The sequence below is a fragment of the Sebastes umbrosus genome, chromosome 12 (genome assembly GCF_015220745.1).
Source record: "Sebastes umbrosus isolate fSebUmb1 chromosome 12, fSebUmb1.pri, whole genome shotgun sequence".
NCBI lineage: Eukaryota > Metazoa > Chordata > Actinopteri > Perciformes > Sebastidae > Sebastes > Sebastes umbrosus.
Window position 1 is genome coordinate 9,568,828 of NC_051280.1, and position 19,819 is coordinate 9,588,646.

At 40.9% G+C, this 19,819-nt stretch overlaps 1 protein-coding gene across 12 annotated transcripts in view; it reads right to left on the reverse strand.

Moving 5' to 3' along the window:
* Positions 1–19,819, reverse strand: part of LOC119498360 (receptor-type tyrosine-protein phosphatase mu-like) — a 191,742-nt gene that overhangs the window by 69,718 nt on the left and 102,205 nt on the right. For all 12 annotated transcript variants that reach the window (XM_037787181.1, XM_037787190.1, XM_037787186.1 and 9 more), the window contains exons 10-14: positions 16,095–16,296; positions 15,208–15,310; positions 4,129–4,402; positions 1,632–1,668; positions 277–351 (exon numbers count right to left, since the gene is read on the reverse strand). In XM_037787181.1, coding sequence (XP_037643109.1) covers positions 277–351; positions 1,632–1,668; positions 4,129–4,402; positions 15,208–15,310; positions 16,095–16,296 — 691 coding nt within the window. The remainder of the gene's footprint in view (positions 1–276; positions 352–1,631; positions 1,669–4,128; positions 4,403–15,207; positions 15,311–16,094; positions 16,297–19,819) is intronic.

Here is a 19,819-nt window from a genome sequence, read left to right on the forward strand (position 1 = left end):
CCAACACTGACACATCAAATGACAACCGCACCTCAAACAGGGCTTTCATGTCCAGTAATGCTGAGAAGATGAAGGTAAAAGACAATTTTCTTTGATTTAATCACACTGATTCTATGCAAATAGCAGGACAATAAACAAAACCACACACATGCAATATGCAACTTGTTTGTTTTTCCTGTTGGGGGAAACAATTGTCAGTATGGCCGCCACATTAAACTTGTTGTGGACAGAATAACTGAGATGGTCGGAGAATGTGCAGGAAGCTACGGGTCTGACCTGTTAGTTGGTTGTCACCGGCCGCTGGGGCGATGCGGATGTAGGGGGTTGTGAGCTGAGTCACGAGTATGGCGGCTGAGTTGAGTCAGTTGATCCAGGATTGCATGCAATATAGAGAGAGACAGAGAGAGAGACAGAGAGAGAGACAGAGAGAGAGAAAGAGAGAGAGAAAGAGAGAGACAGGCCACACTGAAGCTGAAAACAGCCACACCAACAGTTCCCCAACATCATGCAACATTGAGGCAGAGAAAGACACCCATTACAGTATTAGAAACACAATTTCTTTTGCCAAGTTAGCAACAGCAATCATTTCACACAAGTTCATATCTTTGTGGGCCATTAAAATGTGTCCCTTCAGGTGAGAAATTGCTTATATGATCCTTCTACTTCTAGTACGTGCTACTTTACGTCAGCCTATTGAGCCATCTAGATGGAGATATCAGGAACTCCATATGAAATCCATAGTGGGGCTGCAAAATATACAAGATTGTCGGGGCATGTGACAGGACCACCCGTGGCCCAGAACGGAGTGTGACTAGAGCTCCCTCCGGCCTTATCAATTCTGCTCCCGGATCAATGGTGCTTAGACTTCATCACCTTTAATGTGTGGAGCAGGACGTACAGGCAGCATAGCTAAGTACCTACAGGCCTCAGTGGGCATACAGGCTGCCTCCCAGCCATGGAAAAACACATGTTCTTGGTCAATGTGTTGATGTGAGGACCATATCACATTTTTTGGCTTTTTAAGACATTGGCTTTTTTTGTACTACTACAGTATATTAGAAAGACTGTAGGTAAAAAATAAATTACTGATGCTAAGGGAGGAGGGTGATAGTGTGAGAAAAACTCAGAATTTCCGAGATTATAGTTGTAAATTGATTTTTTTCTCGTAAATTTGCCACTTCAATCTCAAAGAATATCCACGTTTTTTCTCATAAATTCACAACTTTAATCAGAGAATTTGAGTTTATTTCTCGTAAATTTCTGAGTTTATAATATTGAATTACATTTTTTCTTAGATATGTGGATTTATAATATTCAACTTTTCTTTCTTTTTTTAATCATAAATTTACCACTTTAATCTCAGACAATATCCAAGTTTTTTACTCATAAATTACGACTTTAATCTTAGAAAGTTTTTTCTTGGAATATTACCCACCTCCCCAGGCTCCGTAATTCTTCTTTTTTTATTACCTACAACGGCCCTAATACGCCGCCATAGGTAACACATTAAAGCTAACAAACTAAAGAGAGCGAGACATTTCATGTTAACTTTGTTAGTCCTCAGAAATCATATGCAAGTAGGAGCTGCATATATTACATATATACATTCACACAATCTGATCTCTTCCTACCTTTGGTGGCTACTCGAACACAGTCGATTTTGGTCTCCTGTACAAACAGATAAATTAAAGGGGAAGAGGAAGAAAAAGAAGAGAATCAGAGTTTAATATGACACACATGCACGGATATGAGACAGCGGCAACAACACCTATCTAAGAACCCATGGTTACAACAAAACAGCTCGGCCAGTTCCACGCTGTCCCCTATCATCTGTTGAGCTCAATGACTGTGACACAAAACGCAGTAAGGCGAGAGGGCCTACAGCACAGATTAGTGGTGCTGAGCTGCTGATTTGTCAGCCAACAGCGATCTGTCGGCAGCCCGCGGCTCAAGGTGGTCAGCCACTGTGGAGAAACCAGAGCCCTGTGACAAGCGACACCAACCCAGCATGCAGCGCTCCAAAATGACACGTCAGGGAGCCCTTTCTGAATATGTAATGGAGTTTGAGCTCTGACAACAGCCTTCAACTACATAAAAAAAACACACTGCTCTCGCTGCTGGCAGAGAAGTTTGTTGTCAACAATGGTCTGGTGAACAGGAAAAAGGACACAGACAGGAACGGGGAGGCAATGAGTAATACAACACAAAAGACATGAGAGCTGTGTCCCTGTGTTTGACCCAGCCAAGCTGTCCAATGAGCAATGAGCACACATGGGAGAGACAGCATTTAGAGGCCGCGAGAGGCATAATGAAGAGAAAAAAAGCATCAGTGTTCATGTGATCCTGGGTGCATGTGTATTCACATTACTGCTGCTTTTAAGCTGTCAGATGGTCCCTTTGTTTAAGGCAACATAACAAGAAGTTATATTAGATTTTGTATTTGAATAGAGGGCTAAAAAAGATTCTATGTATGGATGGCACTCACCTTCTCTAAGTGCTAATTTAGTTTCAGAGGCCCAAACAAATCACTCCAACATCATTAGACATTAATTAAAGCTTGCAGTACTATCCGTTGACAGTGACGGCTTAATGAAAGAGAGCGTATTTGCAAATCAAAACACTGAATATAAAAATAATGTCAGAAATGTCCATCACGGAGACAGAGCGTCATGCTGTGTCAACAAGGGACTCTTTCATTTTGTTTGTACGAGGAAGTGCACTATCAGCCAATTCATGCCACTCGCCGATTCGACCTGGAAAGTTTCAGAACGCCAATGCTTTACTCTCAAGAGCAAGCTCGCTAATTGGATTCAGCCCTGCCGCACATGTTATTTCTATTGCCTCCTTAAAGACGTGCTGGTGTTTCTCAAGGAGGCTGCTTATGGTGATTCTAATTCAGGACCACAATCGGTGGGGCTCTTGAAGTCGCCATTGAGCTGTCTGCCGCGGCTCCTGTGGAGGGAGGGAGGGCCCCAGCCAAGTGCCACTTGATGACAGAGGCTGCGACCTGTACGATCGGTAACCCCGTTGTTGTTTCCTGCCTCCCACGCTTAACCGCCGCTGGGACGGCTGCCTCTCTTAAATGCCGTTGATCAAAGGCTTGTCTGGCATTTGGCATAAAGCTCTATAGGAAGAGGCAGCAGAACAGGGCCACGGTAATGGAGGGAGAGCGCATGTCACCGCATAGAGGCTCTGCATTCCACGCCTGACCCTGCTGTAGCCTATTAAGAGTGTAGACAGTGCTGTTTGGTACACCCCACCAGAGTACTGACACATCTATCAGAGGCCAAATGCAATTGTGCTGCTGCGTGCATGTGTCCGCCTGTGTGAGCAGTTACTGTGTAGTCAGGGACTTCAGTACTCAGCCACTTCAGTCCCTTTCAGTCAGCCAGTCAATCAATCTGTCAGTCAGCCTTTCTGCCTCGTTAAACCAACCATAATATTTAGTATTGTTTCATGTACACTTTAAAGTAGATATGCATATGATTTAAAAAGGCAGAAAGTCCTCTATTATAAAAAAAACTAGAAACATCAAAAACGTTTCCTCTTACAACTGACATTCAGTTTGAAGTTGCATGTATATTTTCTGATATCAGTGCTTGAGGTTCATTAAATTAAGCACATCAATGAGAAGCTCCCTCGACCCTGCTAATCTATTTGTCTCGTTGCTGAGGTACTGTATATACTTATTAGCACAGCACTGTAAGACGTGCTGTCAAACAATAAACTGTCAACCTGGCACGCAACACACAACATGTAATCTGGAGGGAAGTGTTATTTCTTGCCTCTCTTTGCCATCTTTGTTATTATTCTTTGGTTATTATAACCAGTGGTGGAAGGAGGTTTACACCCACAAACATCCCAAACACAGAAAAATAAGAAAATCCAGGCAGAGGACAGAGTCTTTGCAGATAAATGATGATTAAGAGGGATTATTTTTGTATGAGTCTATTAATTGTTTTTTAGGAAAATCCTACTCATTCTGCCTTTAAGTACAGTATTTGAGTAAAGGTATTTGGTTGCTTTCCACCACTGGTTGTACATTTTTTTCAAAAAAGTCTAATTTGGAAACACCACGTAGCTTTAGTGTAACTAACTGAATGAAATACAAACTTGAGAAACACCCACCCCGTTGGCTGTGCTGACAGCCTGGTAATAGATGCTGTAGCTTTTCTGAGGCAGCAGAGGGGCGTTCCAGTAGCCATTGTAGGTCTTGTTGTCCCCCACGGTGAAGGGCTGTGGCGAGTGGATGCCGCCGGCTGGGAACTGAGCCGTGAAGTAGTACTGGGAGTTTAGGAGCGTGGCGTTCTGGAAGTGAATGGGAACTGGGTAGCAGCGCAGGATTTCTGCTGTGCCTCGTGCTCTGCGTGGACGTTCCTCCTCCACCACCACCTGGTACGCACTGCAAACACAGGACACAAACAGAATTAACAGACGGGCCAAACAGGCGCTTGAACAACACTGTTGGCTTTGCAGGCATTTTTTTTTTATTTTGCCTGTTAGCATTACGAAGTGTAAAAACGGCCTCTTTATGAATGGCACAGAAATGCATGTAGCAAAGCTCCAAATCTCAGAGTACACCGAGTCTCTAGAAATTAATCTTTATTTAGACGTGAGATAAAAGAGATTTTTGGGCAGATAATGTATTTCTCATCCAGCCATTTCAGATTGGCTTATTAAAGTTTTAAATCTAAGCACTACATTATAGTACATGCTCATCTCTGGACACACACGAGTTTCTTTTTCAACACAAAATCTTTTGTGCATAAAGTCAATATGGAGGCTGAGATGTGCTTTTTCAGATCTCTTATAGACTGTAAAAGTTCAACATATTGAGACCTTTCTGTGATTTCTTTTAATGTCTACAAGTTAGAAAACAAGCTGCAAGCTTAAAGCCAGAATTGATTAGCTTAAGCAGTGCTATGCATGGGGTCAAGCAGTTATAGGAAGAGTAAGTGCATGAAAGTTTTACCAATAATATCACAAGACTTTGTTGACAAAAATAGTAAATGAAGTGTACTTACATTAATTTACATTACATTAACAACTTATTTTTCTTAAATGATCAAATAAGAACTCCATAACAGATTCACTTTGTGTATCTAAGTGAACGGGATAGACTCAAAATACAGTGCAAGATAAATGAGCAGTGACACAGGACAGGGCCTGACTTTATTTGCATTTTCATTATTCAACAACTGAAAAGGTTAACGGCTCTTTCCATTTCCTCTCCACCCGAGCCTTGTGTTTAGCTAGATCAAAACTGCAGCCCTCTGTGCCTCTGACAGAGATGACATTGTCTCTGCGCCGGCCACTTAGCTTGAGGGGGAGACTGACTGTCTTATAGACTTTCATGTTAGTATGCATCTCGCATCCACCTGTTAAATCTATTGAGTCACTGAGTGACAAAGAGTCTGTTTACAGCCGCCACGGAGAATAACCAGCCATGATTGGGGACTAGTGTTCCATTTCCAAAAGAGTCATGCAAACAACAAGTTATTATGACAGAAGACGGAGCAAAGTTACACTGCTCACTGAATGAATGCATGAAAAAATGAATGAATGAATACTATGACATGCTCTGGCTCTCACATTTCTTTTTCACAATTGGATGATACGTTTACAAATGAAAAATTAATGAATAAATCATTTACACTCCTTTGAACTGAATTTTTTTGACCATTAGTAGCAAGTGGGTAGAGTGGGTCTCCGATTTTGTTTGTATCATGCATGAACGAGGACATACATGCACGTGATCACGCGAGCGACGCAATATTATCCCACTGATTGACAGCTGGTGGCAGAAAGGCAGCAAGGCTTTGCAAATGTCTGCAAATGAGGAAGGAAATGCATTGAACGTGTTTGTTCTGTATCATGTGATCTGTATCTAGGAAACATTATCTGGATGATGACATCTGATCCGTGCATTTACACCTGGTATCAATTAGAGATATGCGCGATGAGTTGATTAGTCGATTAAACTTTGCCACCCTCGCTAGGGGGCACCAGAAATACTAGTCGGTTAAACTTATTATTATTTTATTAATGTACACGTTTAAATTACAAATTAACATATGCTGTCTCAGCTGTTGCTGTGGAGAGATGCCGCTCCTCCTGCAGCAGCGGCGGCTCTCCGCTCTGGTCTGAACTCATTAGCCGCTCCTGACTCACTTCCACCCAGTCACATTCCCCCGGCCCCGCCTGCCACCACCTTATCTTTGAGAAATAATGGTTTGGTTCAGCAGTCAGTCTGGTTCTCTCCTGATGAACTGGATTGGCCAGCAGCACACTGAAACTAGCTTAGTAGCTAGTTAACCGGCTTGCAAGTTAGCCCCAGACTAAAGCTAGCGACCTGTGTTTTTCTTATTTTTAGACAAGTCGACTAGTCTAATTTTAAACTTCCTTAAACGTTCAGGGAAATTAGTCATTAGGAACATCCTCCATCAGATCTCATCATGCAAATTAGTTGCATTAGATGGGGCTGACCAACTTGTCAAAGGTCAAGGGAAAAAAATGCCATACATTTTGAAATCACTTTATATGGAGCATCTGCTGGTTAAGCCGGCACGAAGAGGCGGAGTTAAGTGACCTTTCAACGTGCTAGGCGTCTCTAATCTTAAGAATGCTTCTGTCACGCTATACGGATTGCATTTACACCTGTTGAGATCTGATCACAATGCAAGCCAGACTTCCTCCAGATGTGGTCCGGCCGATCCAATCGCATTCAATGCATTCTGCACGCAGTTACACCTGGCATTAGCACACATATGTGTTTTTTCCTTGTCCAGATACAGATTGCGTGTCAAGGCCAGGTGTAAATGTGGTACAAATGTGAACAGAAATTTTGTTTGCTTGCAGGAAAATTGCACAGGGTACCTTTAAGTGTCATCTTGTGGCCCGTCCCTCACCTTTACAAGATATCAATAATGTTTACAGTATACCAATTTCCCTTGTACAAAGAAACAGCTACCAGCTGTGCTGATCACAGTTTAGATCAATTAGAATTAAATAAGATTACATAAAATATAATAAATTAATTAGTAAATTGCTCTCTTCATGAGTTTGCCAATTTATAAATCTATTTAGCAAACAACCATTTCAATCGATCATTTCATTCATACCACGTAAAAAAAATGACAATGGGTAAGGCCTGGCAGGATGTAGAGCTTCGATGACCCTGAACATTTTCCCTTAGCACGAATTATTAGAACTACAAGTAGAAAAAACTCTGCACTGTAGTGGCTGTACTCTTAAGCTGTATAGTCGCAGTACAAACAGCCCTGGAGATGATCAATTGTTCCCCGCGGTTGGTACCGGATGATTAAGTGTCCCCTTGTGTGTACAGCATGTGCTCTTTAACCCTATAGTTTATCATAAGGTGCTTGCAGTGTCATTAGAAAATCCCCCTTTGCTCTTGGTGGGTGTGTCCCAATTCCTCAGAGCTCTCCTATTTAGTGCTGGGTTGGGAGGTGATGAAATATTTAATCCTGCTGAGAGTCTGCAGGAGAAATCAGCCTTTAATTACTGTCTCCTATTGAGAGCGGAGGTCAAAGGGCATGTGCAGACGCTTACATGGGAGCCCCTTAAGTAGCTGGAGAGCGGCAGAGAAATGAGTGATGAGGCTGCGTGGAGGCCTCAGCCAAAACACTGTAGATCTGATGAGCTATGATGGGACTATTTAGGATGATATCTGCTGTCAATCACAGTGTAGTACATCAGGTTTAACAGATAAACAATCCTAAGATATATCCTAAGAAAGACTTCCTATGTCTATATATGTATTTTATTCAGTGATGCCTTGTACAAATGATGGCCACAATAACTGTTTTTGTTTTTGCTTTGCTGTAACAATGCACACTTACTCACAGCTTGCCCATATTGGTATTTTATATTCCAAATCAATCTGCAGATAGTGAAATAAAAACAAAAGCTGGCTCCCCCAGGGTGGCTCCTTATGATATGATGATCATGTGGCTGTGCCATGACTTAATGATAGACACAGTGTGAATGGTACTGCCTTTCCTCAGGCAAAATACCAAGTGCCATAGGCTATAAAGGCTCCAAGGGTAAGAACTCTTGTAATGTCGAAAATGCAAACCGCTGCTTCTCCTCCACAGAATATTCACTGCAGCAGGAAACTAAAAACTAGTTCACAATGAATTTGCAATTTAATAAAAAATGTTTTGTTCATCTTTGTAAGAGAGAGCGACAATAATTCCCATTTTACTGGTTTCATCTTTCAGCGGTAACTTGCTGTATGCAAGCACACTTCACCCGTGATTGAAAAATACACTATTTTCACCTCAACTGCTTAAAAAACGTGAAAGTGGAACATGAGTTTAACGTTGGCGATTTGAAAATGCAATTATTCCTTTTATTCTGTAATTACTGCTGTCATGTTAATGTGCCTTTGAGCAGCTGACACCTTGTCACCTCATGCTGAGTTCACAATTTACATCATGAGTCATTTTGACAGACCAGAGTCATTTAGTCATTTTCTTGATTTAGTATGACACCAATGAGCAACGAAAAAACAACAAACAACAGATGAACAACAATGGCTTGATAGCAAGAACAAAACATCCTTTATAGCCGAAGTTTCAATTGATCTGATGCCAAACAGAGAATCCCAAATTGCTTACAATCATATTGATGATGATTATCCAGAGATGGAAGAAGTGGTTAGATCATTTACTGAAGTAAAAGTAGCAATATCACATTGTAAAAATACTCCATTACAAGTAAAAGTCTTGCTTTCAATATGTTAATTAAGCAAAAGTACAAAAGCACCAGCGACAAAATGTCCCCTGCCAGTGTTACAGAATTATATTATTGTTATTGTTTCATAATTGTGTAAACAGTACTTTAATGTTATAGCTGAGGTGGAATAAAGTTGAAATACTATTTAATACTGTATAGTTTTATCTATAACAATTAATAATGTTCTATAAACTGATCATATTGTTTGCATATAAAAACTGGATTTGTACTTAAAGGCCCAGTGTGCATTTTAGCATTTTAGGGGATTATTAGCAGAAATGAAATATAATATTCATAACTATGTTTTCATGAGTGTATAATCACCTGAAACTAAGAATTGTGTTTACGTTAGCTTAATATGAGCCGTTTATATCTACATAGGGAGCAGGTCCTCTTCACGTAGTCCGCTATGTTGCTCCGCCATGTTTCTACAATAACCCAGAACGGACAAACCAAACACTGGCTCTAGAGAAAGCCTTTCAGGTTTTATGTTACCTGAAGGCCACCGTAGTTCTTCAACACGCTTGTGAAACTGTGGTAACGTGAGCCGCGGAGTGTGAAACTGCAGTAAGAGTGCTAAACCGGGGCTCCGCCAACCGTTGTCTGACTTCCGTTGCTCCTAAAGTAGTGTTATTATGGTAAGGATGGCCTCTGAGCGAGGCGAACCGCATTATCACGGTTTTGCACTCGGCGGCTCACGTTACCTCAGTCTTGGAAAGGGAGGAGTGAGCGGAGGGGTGCTCAGTTGGTTGTAATCTGCAACCACACCACTAGATGCCACCAAATCCTACACACTGTACCTTTAAATACAGTATTTGATTTGACTATAAATGTACTTAGTTTCTTTCTACCACTGTGATTTTCTGTGTTTCCATAAATGTGCCCAATAAAACTTGTTCTATTAGCACTGCTCTTAAGCCAATCCACAGTGTTGCCAAGCAAGTGATGAACAGCTTCAGCTAAATGTCTGGTACTAGTCCGGGTAACAGAAACAACCTTCATAAACATACAGATCGCAGATTAAAAGCAAAACCTCAGGAGAGGAAACCCACCGCTCACATCACATGCCCCTTATGAAAGGTGCGTAATTGTACTTAATTCCAAAACTGCTGAAATCCTCAACTTCTCTCCCTGAGTAGAAGATGGAAAGACAACGAGGGGAAAGAGAAATGAAGGCAGGCAAGGCTATACGAGCAGAATGGTATAAGCTGTTAAAAGTGGTCTGCCAGAGGGGCCGGCGGGGCAGACCTGTATTCCTGCAGTAGCGCTGCAACCTGAGCTGACACCAATTAGGCCTCCTCCAGCCTCGCTGCCCGATAGATTTCAGCTCTGCCGCCATGTGACGCCAACCAATTATGGCGGATTGACTCGGAATCGACTGGATTGTGACCTGAAACTCAGATTTATTTTTCATGTGGGCCGATAGGGGAGAACTCCGGGCTGTTTGAGCAGATGAGGGAAGGGGTATGGGGAGCATTTCAATCACTGTCTCTCTCTCTCTAATACTAATCAGTTGGCTCTATATGCCTACATGTCTGATTTAAGAGCGGTTGTAAGTAACACACTTCTCCTGACCCAGCATCCTTCCTCCATGCCTTCTTACTCTTTATATTTCCCTGGTGTCCATAAAGCTATAAAGCAAACAAATTAGAAGGTGCCATAGATTACGTTTGCCATTAAATCGTAAAAAGCATCGAGTTGTGTCACGTTTAGGCACAGCTATTAGCGTTTGCTATGCCGTGATCAAAGAAACTTAGTGCTTATTTTAGGACTGTAGAAAATCACTTAACTGATTTCAGGCCATGGTTGAGCACAGATAATCTGATGCTACAGGGTAGAAACTACACTGGAACTCCTCAATATGCTACTTACAACGCCAGAAACTGCTGTATTTTATAGCTTTTTCTGTTTATGTACTATATGTGTGTGTGTGTGAGCTTGCTCAAGGCAAAGGTTATGTCAGGAAAATAGAGAAGGGCTGATTTAGTGGTGTGAATGATAAGGAAAGCATCTCAAATCATTTATTCCTGCAGAAGCATGTAAACATTTATTTTGATGCTACGGAGTGAGGAGGCGTATTCTAGCCCTGACGAGGGGCCATTGCAAACATTAGTTTAACACGACATGACTGATAGACAGTTCACTAATCCTCTTAAAGGAACAGTGTCCCCTCTGGTAAAAATTGTTCCCGGCTATGCGACGTCCCCAGAGATTAGAAGCCAAATCCAAGTTGGAAATGTTATACCGATTAGCAATTACACAAATATGAAAAAAATTGACTGCCTCCCTCAGCAGTGACAACGTCTGCCCGAATCCATCTAAAATATGATTTGACTTCACCATGACTGCCGGATGCTGAAGTGAAGCGGACGTTTGTCGTCTGTTGCGTCTTGATTTTTTCATGAACTGGCGCTATCGTGTGATCTTCCAGTATGTTCCCCCTTCCTGTATTACAGCAAAACATCTGCTATTTGAAACTCAAATGTCTGGAGCCTCTATTGCCTCCCAAACCCAATCAGCGCGCAAGATTGCGTTATCAAATCATGCTGCTCGGCTCTGTGGTGCCGCAGATCAGTGTTCTCCCTTGTCAAATCCCTATTTCATATGGGCTTTAAAACTGATTTCATAAAGTGTTCAATTTCAAAATGAGCTACCCACCACTCTAGAAAAGTGATGGCTACTCTTGCAACATGAGCGGCAGCACAAAATTAAATCTAACTATGGTGTGAAATTTAAGTCCTTGGTTGACAAAATGCTAACTCTTCAATAGACTGACTGGAACAGCAATGTTTTCAAGGTTTGGACTTCAGGGACTCTTTCCTGTACCCCAGGCCATGGAAAACATCTCTTTATACAGTATGTATCTCAACTGAGAATGTCACTTAGCCGTGCTTTTCAACCCGCTAACCCAAAAGAGATTCAAGATGTTGTTATTTCTTGAGCTTGGGAAATTCAGACGACTAAATTTATCATTATTGGCCAGACAGCAGATCCCAACAGACCGCCTAACTCAACTCCTGTGAATGGAACCTACTTTATAGTCACTTTACATTTTCAAAGTGTGTCACTTGAGGTGGAGGTGGAAAACTCCTTCAAAAGCCTGCAAGCATCACGTCTTAGGCCTGCATCTTAATCTCTCCTGTTTGCTGCCCTCCGCCACCTCCTTTCTTTTGCAATTCATATATTTTTTTTTTCAGACATGGGGCGCACACATGAAGGCAGCATGCTAGCCTTCATGTCCTGTGAGATTTAAGAGACGGGAGGACGTGGGGAAAGAAACGTGCACCTGAAAACCCCTAAAGTTTAGACGCGGAGAGGCTCCGCTGTGATCAAAGGATGCCTCAATTAGTTCTGAGTTGTAGTGTTGCCATGTACTGAACTCCGCTGATGAATGGTGGTACATTTTTTTAATGGATTATCTTGAGAGACTCATTAAACATATATGATCCTTTAAAACTAAATGTCTGTATCAAAACACATTATTTTCTCTTTATCTAATAATAAACAAGCACCGTCACTGAGTTTATCCCCATCTAAAAGGGATTAGATGACAATCCTCACATTTGAGCATTAGTGCACTGTTATGTCTCAGCTCAGTCAAACAGAGAGAAGTGGGTCTCAAACTTATATCTCCAAAGACAAATCTCTTTCATCTGGTCGCGAGGTGAGCAGCATGCCTTCCAACGGTAAACAAAAGAGGAGCCCAGCATGCTAATTAATGGAAGCTCCGATTCCCGACACTCTGTTAATTATAATTAGGGGTTTGTAATTAGCCCACTGAAAGAATGGCAGCCTGAGTAAGGCCTTCTGAATTGTACCTGCGAGGAGATTAAAAAGCGATCGCTCTGTCTTTCTTGCTCAGGCCTCTCCATTTGGCGCTGGGGCATTAATCTGGGCAGCTGCACATATACGGTAAACATGAGCTGACAAGCCTGACTAAAGATCTCCAGGCTGTAATCTTTAAAGGACTCAGATGAGTTGATAGTGTAAAATTGGGTTTTACAGTGAGCACAAGTGTTTAACCCACTCTTTCAGGGTCCTGGTGACTGAAAGCACCAGTGCTGTGCAGTTCTTTTGGGGGCCTTTTCTTTAATATTGGCATAGACAAATCACTACACGCTGCCAACTCCCACTTTTGGCCAAGGAAGGATGCAGAAAGGCTTATCATCTTTTGATATACATTAAGTTGACAGGTTTTATTTACCTTCAACTAAGAAGCTACTCTATAAGGGTGTAACACAGACAAAATAAATCACACTTTTGCCTCCCCAGATTCCATCGGACGCTGCTCTTATGGACATGATCCTTCACTGGCATCCCACTGTTGATGGTGTTTGATGAGGCACTCCGGCCAAGCCAGAAGCACTTAGCGATCGCTTGTTAAATCTTGTTGTTTTGCAGCAATTTAAAGGAATAGTTGGCCATTTTGGGAAATGTGTTTATTTGCTTTTTTACAGCAACAACACACTTTTATCTGTCAAAAGAAGCTACACCTCTCTACCAGCACGACTAAAGCTCACTATTTAACATGTCTTGTTTGTGCTGGTAGGCCAGCTGATTCCCCCCGCCGCCCAGTGTCTCCTAGCCTTAGCTTCTGATTTAAAAGGACTGAGAGTGAGTGTTATCAATCTTCTCATCTGACTCTCTTCAAGAAAGCGAATTAGCATTTCCCAAAAATGTTCTTATATTACAAAATATTCCTTTAATGTGTAGAGAGTTAATGTGTACTCCAACAAATCGCAATGTATACCAAGTTTGGAATATATAATTTGGCAAAAACAGATGAGCTTAATATATAGAATAGTTTAAAATGTCAAGCAAATAATTATCCTTTACCTTATTTCCAATATTACAGCTGCTTTAAGCCCCTGAGACCCACTATAGATCCGTTTTTGTCTTTTTAGGGGAGTATATGGGGTATTTAGGGGGAGATAGCAGGTCAGCAGTAGATGTCACATAGAAGTGGTGTACATCATCTGAAAGCTGGGAACCTGAAGATTAATTGCAGTTCAGCACTGAGTGTCAAAAAATGGCTTAGAACATTATGATAGAAGTATATGATGGCCATTCCCATGCTTTATTATGTCTCATAAGTTGTTGCAGCAATTTTGGTGTTGATACCATTTGTTACACAGATTTGGTGCTAAATTTAACGATTTTTTTTCGCTCAAGAACTGATAGAAAATGGTCAATAATCTCTCCGAAATACCACATTAAGACACCAAGGCCTTGAGGAACACCATATAAGAAGCCATGCTGGGATAAGGTATCAAAAACTTTTTGTATTTTAAGATTTCTGCAAGAATTGCATTTTTCGGCGATTAGATGGCGAGCGCTTCCTTTCTGGAAACTGCTCAGAAACCCCCTTGTTGTTAATCTACTTAGGAAAGCCATCTATCCTCTGAATGCCCTAGGCCTCTTGTTTGTGGCTGTAAAGTTTCACGAGGCTGTGATTATCCTAGAGGTAACATTTTATATTGTGAGGTGGCCATGCCAGTTTTTCCTCACCAAAATGTAGCCTACTTTGGAGCGTTATTTAGCCTCCTGCCCGACAAGTTAGCATGGCATGGTTGGTACCAATTAACCCTTATGTTTTCTAGTTTCATATGATATCTGTACCTTCACTACTACCTCTAAAACTGAACTTGTTACAGTGGGTCTCAGGGGGTTAATGCTAATGTGACACTTATGTTGGTATCACATATTACAAAATATTATCATGCTGAAAATAAAATCTTACACATGACACACGCCATACAAACACTTGAGGTGCAATAAAACTAGATGGAAGGAGGGAAGGAAAAGACTTTGGTACTCAAGGAAGAGACCCGAAGAAAAGAATTGTTTCAGTAAAAGGCTGCTCACTTAAAAACTGTTAATGAATGGTGGTACAGCTAAACAACTGTATTCCTGCCAGACGCCCGCATTGGCCTTGGGTAAACCAATATGATGACTTTTGCCCAACAGTTTGGCATTTAGCCTATTGTACACAGTGCAGATGTACTGCTTCTCTAATAATGACTAACAGATGCAGCATCAAGCAGGCAGAATTCCTTCGCTCGGCAGAAGCCCGTGGTGGCTCGGGGTGGGCAGCCCGGTACATAAAAGACATGTAGAGGAAAGAGATCCTGAAGCTAACCTTGGCTGCACCGGGTTTTGTTCTCATCTTCAAAGGCTGTGCTTTCTTTTTCACAGGATCAAAATCCACAAACAAATAAAGCTCGGAAAATGAGATGCGTACAGTAAGGTGCTGAATTCCCTGGCAACTTTCTTTCACGGTGGGGTATTGATAAACACAAGCTCTTTGATAATTTTCTGTTGCTGATGGTGGTTCCTGGTGTTTTAATATGCTGTTTTGTTGTTTTTACTCTGCATGCTTTGTGTGTGTGTGTGTGTGTGTGTGTGTGTGTGTGCGTGTGTGAGAGAGTCCTTATTGTGAAAGCCTACCTCACAGGTGCACCTCTGCTTTGGGCAGGTTTAAGCAGTACAGTGACTGTGCTGTCTGTTTGGTTCAGAGAGGTCTCCTGGTCGTACGCCGGCATGGAAGGAGCTGAGGAGAAAACCAAACAGAAGGGGGTTTCATTACACTGCAAAGCAAAGTTCAAAACAGATCAGTTTTGGTCAGCATCATCTCATATAATGAGTCATTCAGCTGGGCAGTAAAAAGAAGAAAAAAAAAGCAAAGCCAATTTTCTCACTTTTACACTGAGCACTTACTGCCTTTTGCCTTTATAGTGCCATCATTTAATCATTAAGTATAGCAATAACAGAGGAGTGAAACATTTGCTGCTGTCACAAAAGTATTCACGGCATCTTGCTGAAAGAAAGACAAAGTAGTTCACGTGGATTACAATATAAAAAAAAAAAACACTGTACAAAGTAAGAAAAATTGCCAACTAGCTTCATGGTCATTCTCTAAATCCACCCTCGGCATGGTTTATTGAAACAAAAGCACAATTTGTCTTTGACCCATCAGGCAATTCTGCTAAGTCTAATGTAATTGCCGGACCAAATAGCAGTGAAATTAATTTAACAAAATACCTAGCTGGTTCAGTGATAAAGGGATATAATGTATTTGAGCTCATATATATGTGGATGATATTAGTGAAATTGTGAAGGTTGGAAAAGCAGAGGGATATTATTTACCCTTTGAGGCAAAAGAATGATATCAGTAAAGTAAAAACCAGTGCTATCTAACATTGTTTAAGTTATAATCAAGTTCCGTTTTCCATTCACACATTTGGACATGAAGAACTCCAGCGGCGGTAAGTGGTACACTACTTATTCGGCATCATCCACACACGCTGACCGGCCATGCTTTTGACCCTGCTGACCTGAAATCTTGGTGGTGAACTGGGTGATGATAGGGGGGCCGTAGCCCTTGGCTGTACTGGCGCGCAGGGTGAAGGAGTACGTCGAGCCCGGGTAGAGGCCTGTGAACATGTGGGTGGTCTCGTTGCCCAACTTCACTACCTTCCCACTCTGGTTGGAGAGGTCCAGCTCAGGGTCAAAGGAGCTCACCGCCTTGTAGGAGATCTAGGAAGGAAGGAAATGAATATTCTGATAGTGGCCTCTGGTACTCCGCGCTCGGCTGAGGAGGATTTGCATGAATACAATGAAAACGTTTTATACTAAAGCATTTAGTGTACTCAACGTGTTGAGGTTTTCTATCCCACTCTGGTGATAGTTATCCTATTTTCTAATATCTCTTTCCCCTCTGCACTACTCAGTATTAATACCGAAAGCCACAAAGCCATTTTAAAAAAAGTCTTATGTTGTACAGTACTTCTTTGTGTGTATGCTTATAAATAACCAGCTGAATTAAGTAAACTTGTACAGCTAAATGCAATACTTTGGTCCATGAACAAATACCTGTAAAACTAATGACATTACCATCATCCTCAGCTGTTCTTCGTGTTTAAAACAAATTAGCAAATTAAACTAATATGGTAAACACTATACCTGCTTAAAGAGTGGGTCCATCTGCGTAAAAAGGAAATGCCTACAGTGACGTAGAATACCAAAGTAAGCTAAAACATCAATATCAGTTTAATAATTTTTATATTATTCGCCATCAGACATCTCTTTCTGATGGGGAACTGAAGCCGTTATGACGCTGTTTTACCAGTCCAGACTCCATTAACAAAAACAGTCATTTTACCTCGCAGAACACAGGAGTTGCTGGTCTACCGATCTGCATCGATTGGTTAGTTTGTTTGTGTTATTGTGTGACTTCTGGATCAAAACTAACATGGCATCCATCCACACGGCAGTACATTGCTTAACTTCCGTGCCAAACAAGGAGCATGCTGACCGCCATCTAAGTTAGTGTATGTAACGTTAATACACTGACCATAAGGATGTATATATAGGCTACTGTATATGTAGCAGCGTCATCATGCAGAAACCTACGTCAGGTCATGCGGGAAAAACTTTTAGAAGGGCTTGGCAAAATATAACTTTGATGCTAAAACATACGTACTTTGAACAAAATTTTATTTTTTGGGATTTGAATACATAAGAAACACCACTGTGAAGCTACAGAATGATATAAAAAAAAAAAAAAAAAAATGGACCCGCCCTTTAACATCAGCATGTTAGCATTGTGATTATGAGCATGTTAGCATGCTGACATTAGCATTTAACTCAAAGCACTACCATGCCCCAAGTACATCCTCACTACCATGGCTGCTTAGTGTTGTTGATGGACAACATGACTTTGTACAACAATAACATGATATATATATATATATAACATTGAATTATTTAAAAGAAAACTGTTGGAAACTCTTTGTAAAATGTAGTCCAAAACAACAACTCAAAAGTTTTAATTGGTTTCCTCTATCTCCTCTGTACTTCTCAGTAAAGCCAAATGCCACACAGCAATCTTTAAAAAGTCTACAGTCGAGAAAGGAAGCTTTCACTTCGCATGTGAGCTTCTGACTTTATGTCAACAAGGCTTTACGCTGGCATTTTCAAAATTAGTGTGGTACAAAAGGTCTATGGAGAGGAGCTGTTTCATAACAACCATTTTACAGTAAAAGCAGAGCTACATATTTTCCAACCGAAGCTGATGCGAGCTTGTGGTTTCAAGGAGAGAGGAAATATACTTAATGTATTCCGTCTCCATTAATAAACACAGGGAGCTCTGGAGGGAAGCATTAAGGTGAGTGTTTTTGCTAATATCCATTTTGAATAACTGTAAAGTCCCACTTTAAGAAAATGCCTCTGCTCGTAAAGGAAAAAACCTCCATTATAATTCCAATTAAGAAACACAAAGGGAGTTAGGAGTGCTGCATAATTTGTGTCCATCAAGTTCTGAAATGCTTCGAGGCCTTCTCATTTAGTCTTTGTCTGTGAAATGAGTCCGTGATGCCAAATCCTATATCATAACATTTCAGGGAGAGGAATTTGAAATGACTTGTCAACACTGGGCACATGGACAGGTTTTTACAATTATAATGGAACTGACGGGAAGAATAATGGAAAATATTTGAGCAAATTTATTTGGGCTTGCTTGTAACTATTACTCGATCTGATATATTAAGCTTTTTAAATTGCGTTGGTTTACATTTTTTTTTTATCTGAGGGTGGAAAATGTTGAATTTATGAAGCATTCATAAAATATAAATGCCTGCATAATCTCATAGCACCTGCATAATCTCCAGCACCTTCACTCGTACAATAATGAAGAAAAACTGAATAACTGTTGATGAAAAATGCAGTGTACTCTTTCCTGCTACCTGAACTCTATTTAACATTTATATATTTGCAGATTTTTAACCTTCTTAGAAGGACCTACGGTAAATATTAATAATGTAAATTGAAGTGATTTGAAATGGCTGCAGATTTTAGGAGAATAGTAGCTTGTAAGGGAAATAGCATTACTTAATAGCACTTTTCTGAAAATACAATTTATATATTTTCATAATAGCTGCTATTTCCATAAAAAGGTAATGCGATGCGCAGCTTTTACTCACTATGATAAAGAAAATGCTCCTTCATATTGAATTTGTGTTACTAAATATGGCAAAAGAACAAGGAATAATTGGACATCTGCTGTATACCTTTAAAGAGAAGCTGGTTGATGTCGGTCTGAAAGGCTGCCAATAAAATGGCATCAGCAGAGCTTGGTCAGAAAGGAATGGAGCTGAAATCTCTTTGATATCGGGCCTTGTCAGACGTATTTCACTTTGAGTCCTTTGATAATGTCAAATCAAAGCAAGGTCCTGACTTATAAGAAGCAACTTCTGGGGAATACCGGCAGAATACATTGTGGTTTATTTTCTTAAACTAGAGAGGTGTGAGGGGGACACGCCTGGAGCGAGCTGGTTTGCTAGATTTTCCTCATCTGTCACCGTGTTTAAGATAGGTTGATATGAATATTAATACTCTTTCTAACTCTAAAATAAAACCTGGGATTCTGCGTGATGTTGGGAAATCTATAATGATGCTTTACTGTATATTAATACCAGGATTGTCAGTGATTTATTGTTTACTTTAACTAGACACATTACTATACACTGTTAAGGCTGTCTAGACACAGACGGAGAGAAGTAATTTCTGCAGCATATGAATATAATAGCCTGGAGTGGGTATTTTATAAAGTGAAACACATTTGCCTCAACGTAAATATGAGTGAAAATGACAAAGCGGCAATGCAAACCTCGCCATTTGCTCTGAATGCTTTTTCTTGTCCCATGAAATTTTAAAAAGATAAACAACTGAAACATGTTGCCCTAAAAGTGATTAAGTGTGCAGTAAACCTCCCGTTTTTATGGACATTGTTTTCCCGCACCTCTAAGTGCCGTACGGCTGTGCACAGGACACAAAACTGCATTACACACACTTGAATAAACAGGGCCTTGTTATGATTCGGAGGACTCTCCTGCTCGAATTGAAATGTCTCTGTTGTCGCTACGAGAGTATCTATGTCATATCTCATTTCATTCATGGCATGGCAGTGGATAGAAGAACCTATACGACGACCCAGATTGCATCGCTTTTACAGTTCAATCTGCTCTCCTCGTATGAGAAACAGCCATGTCAATGATTGCTA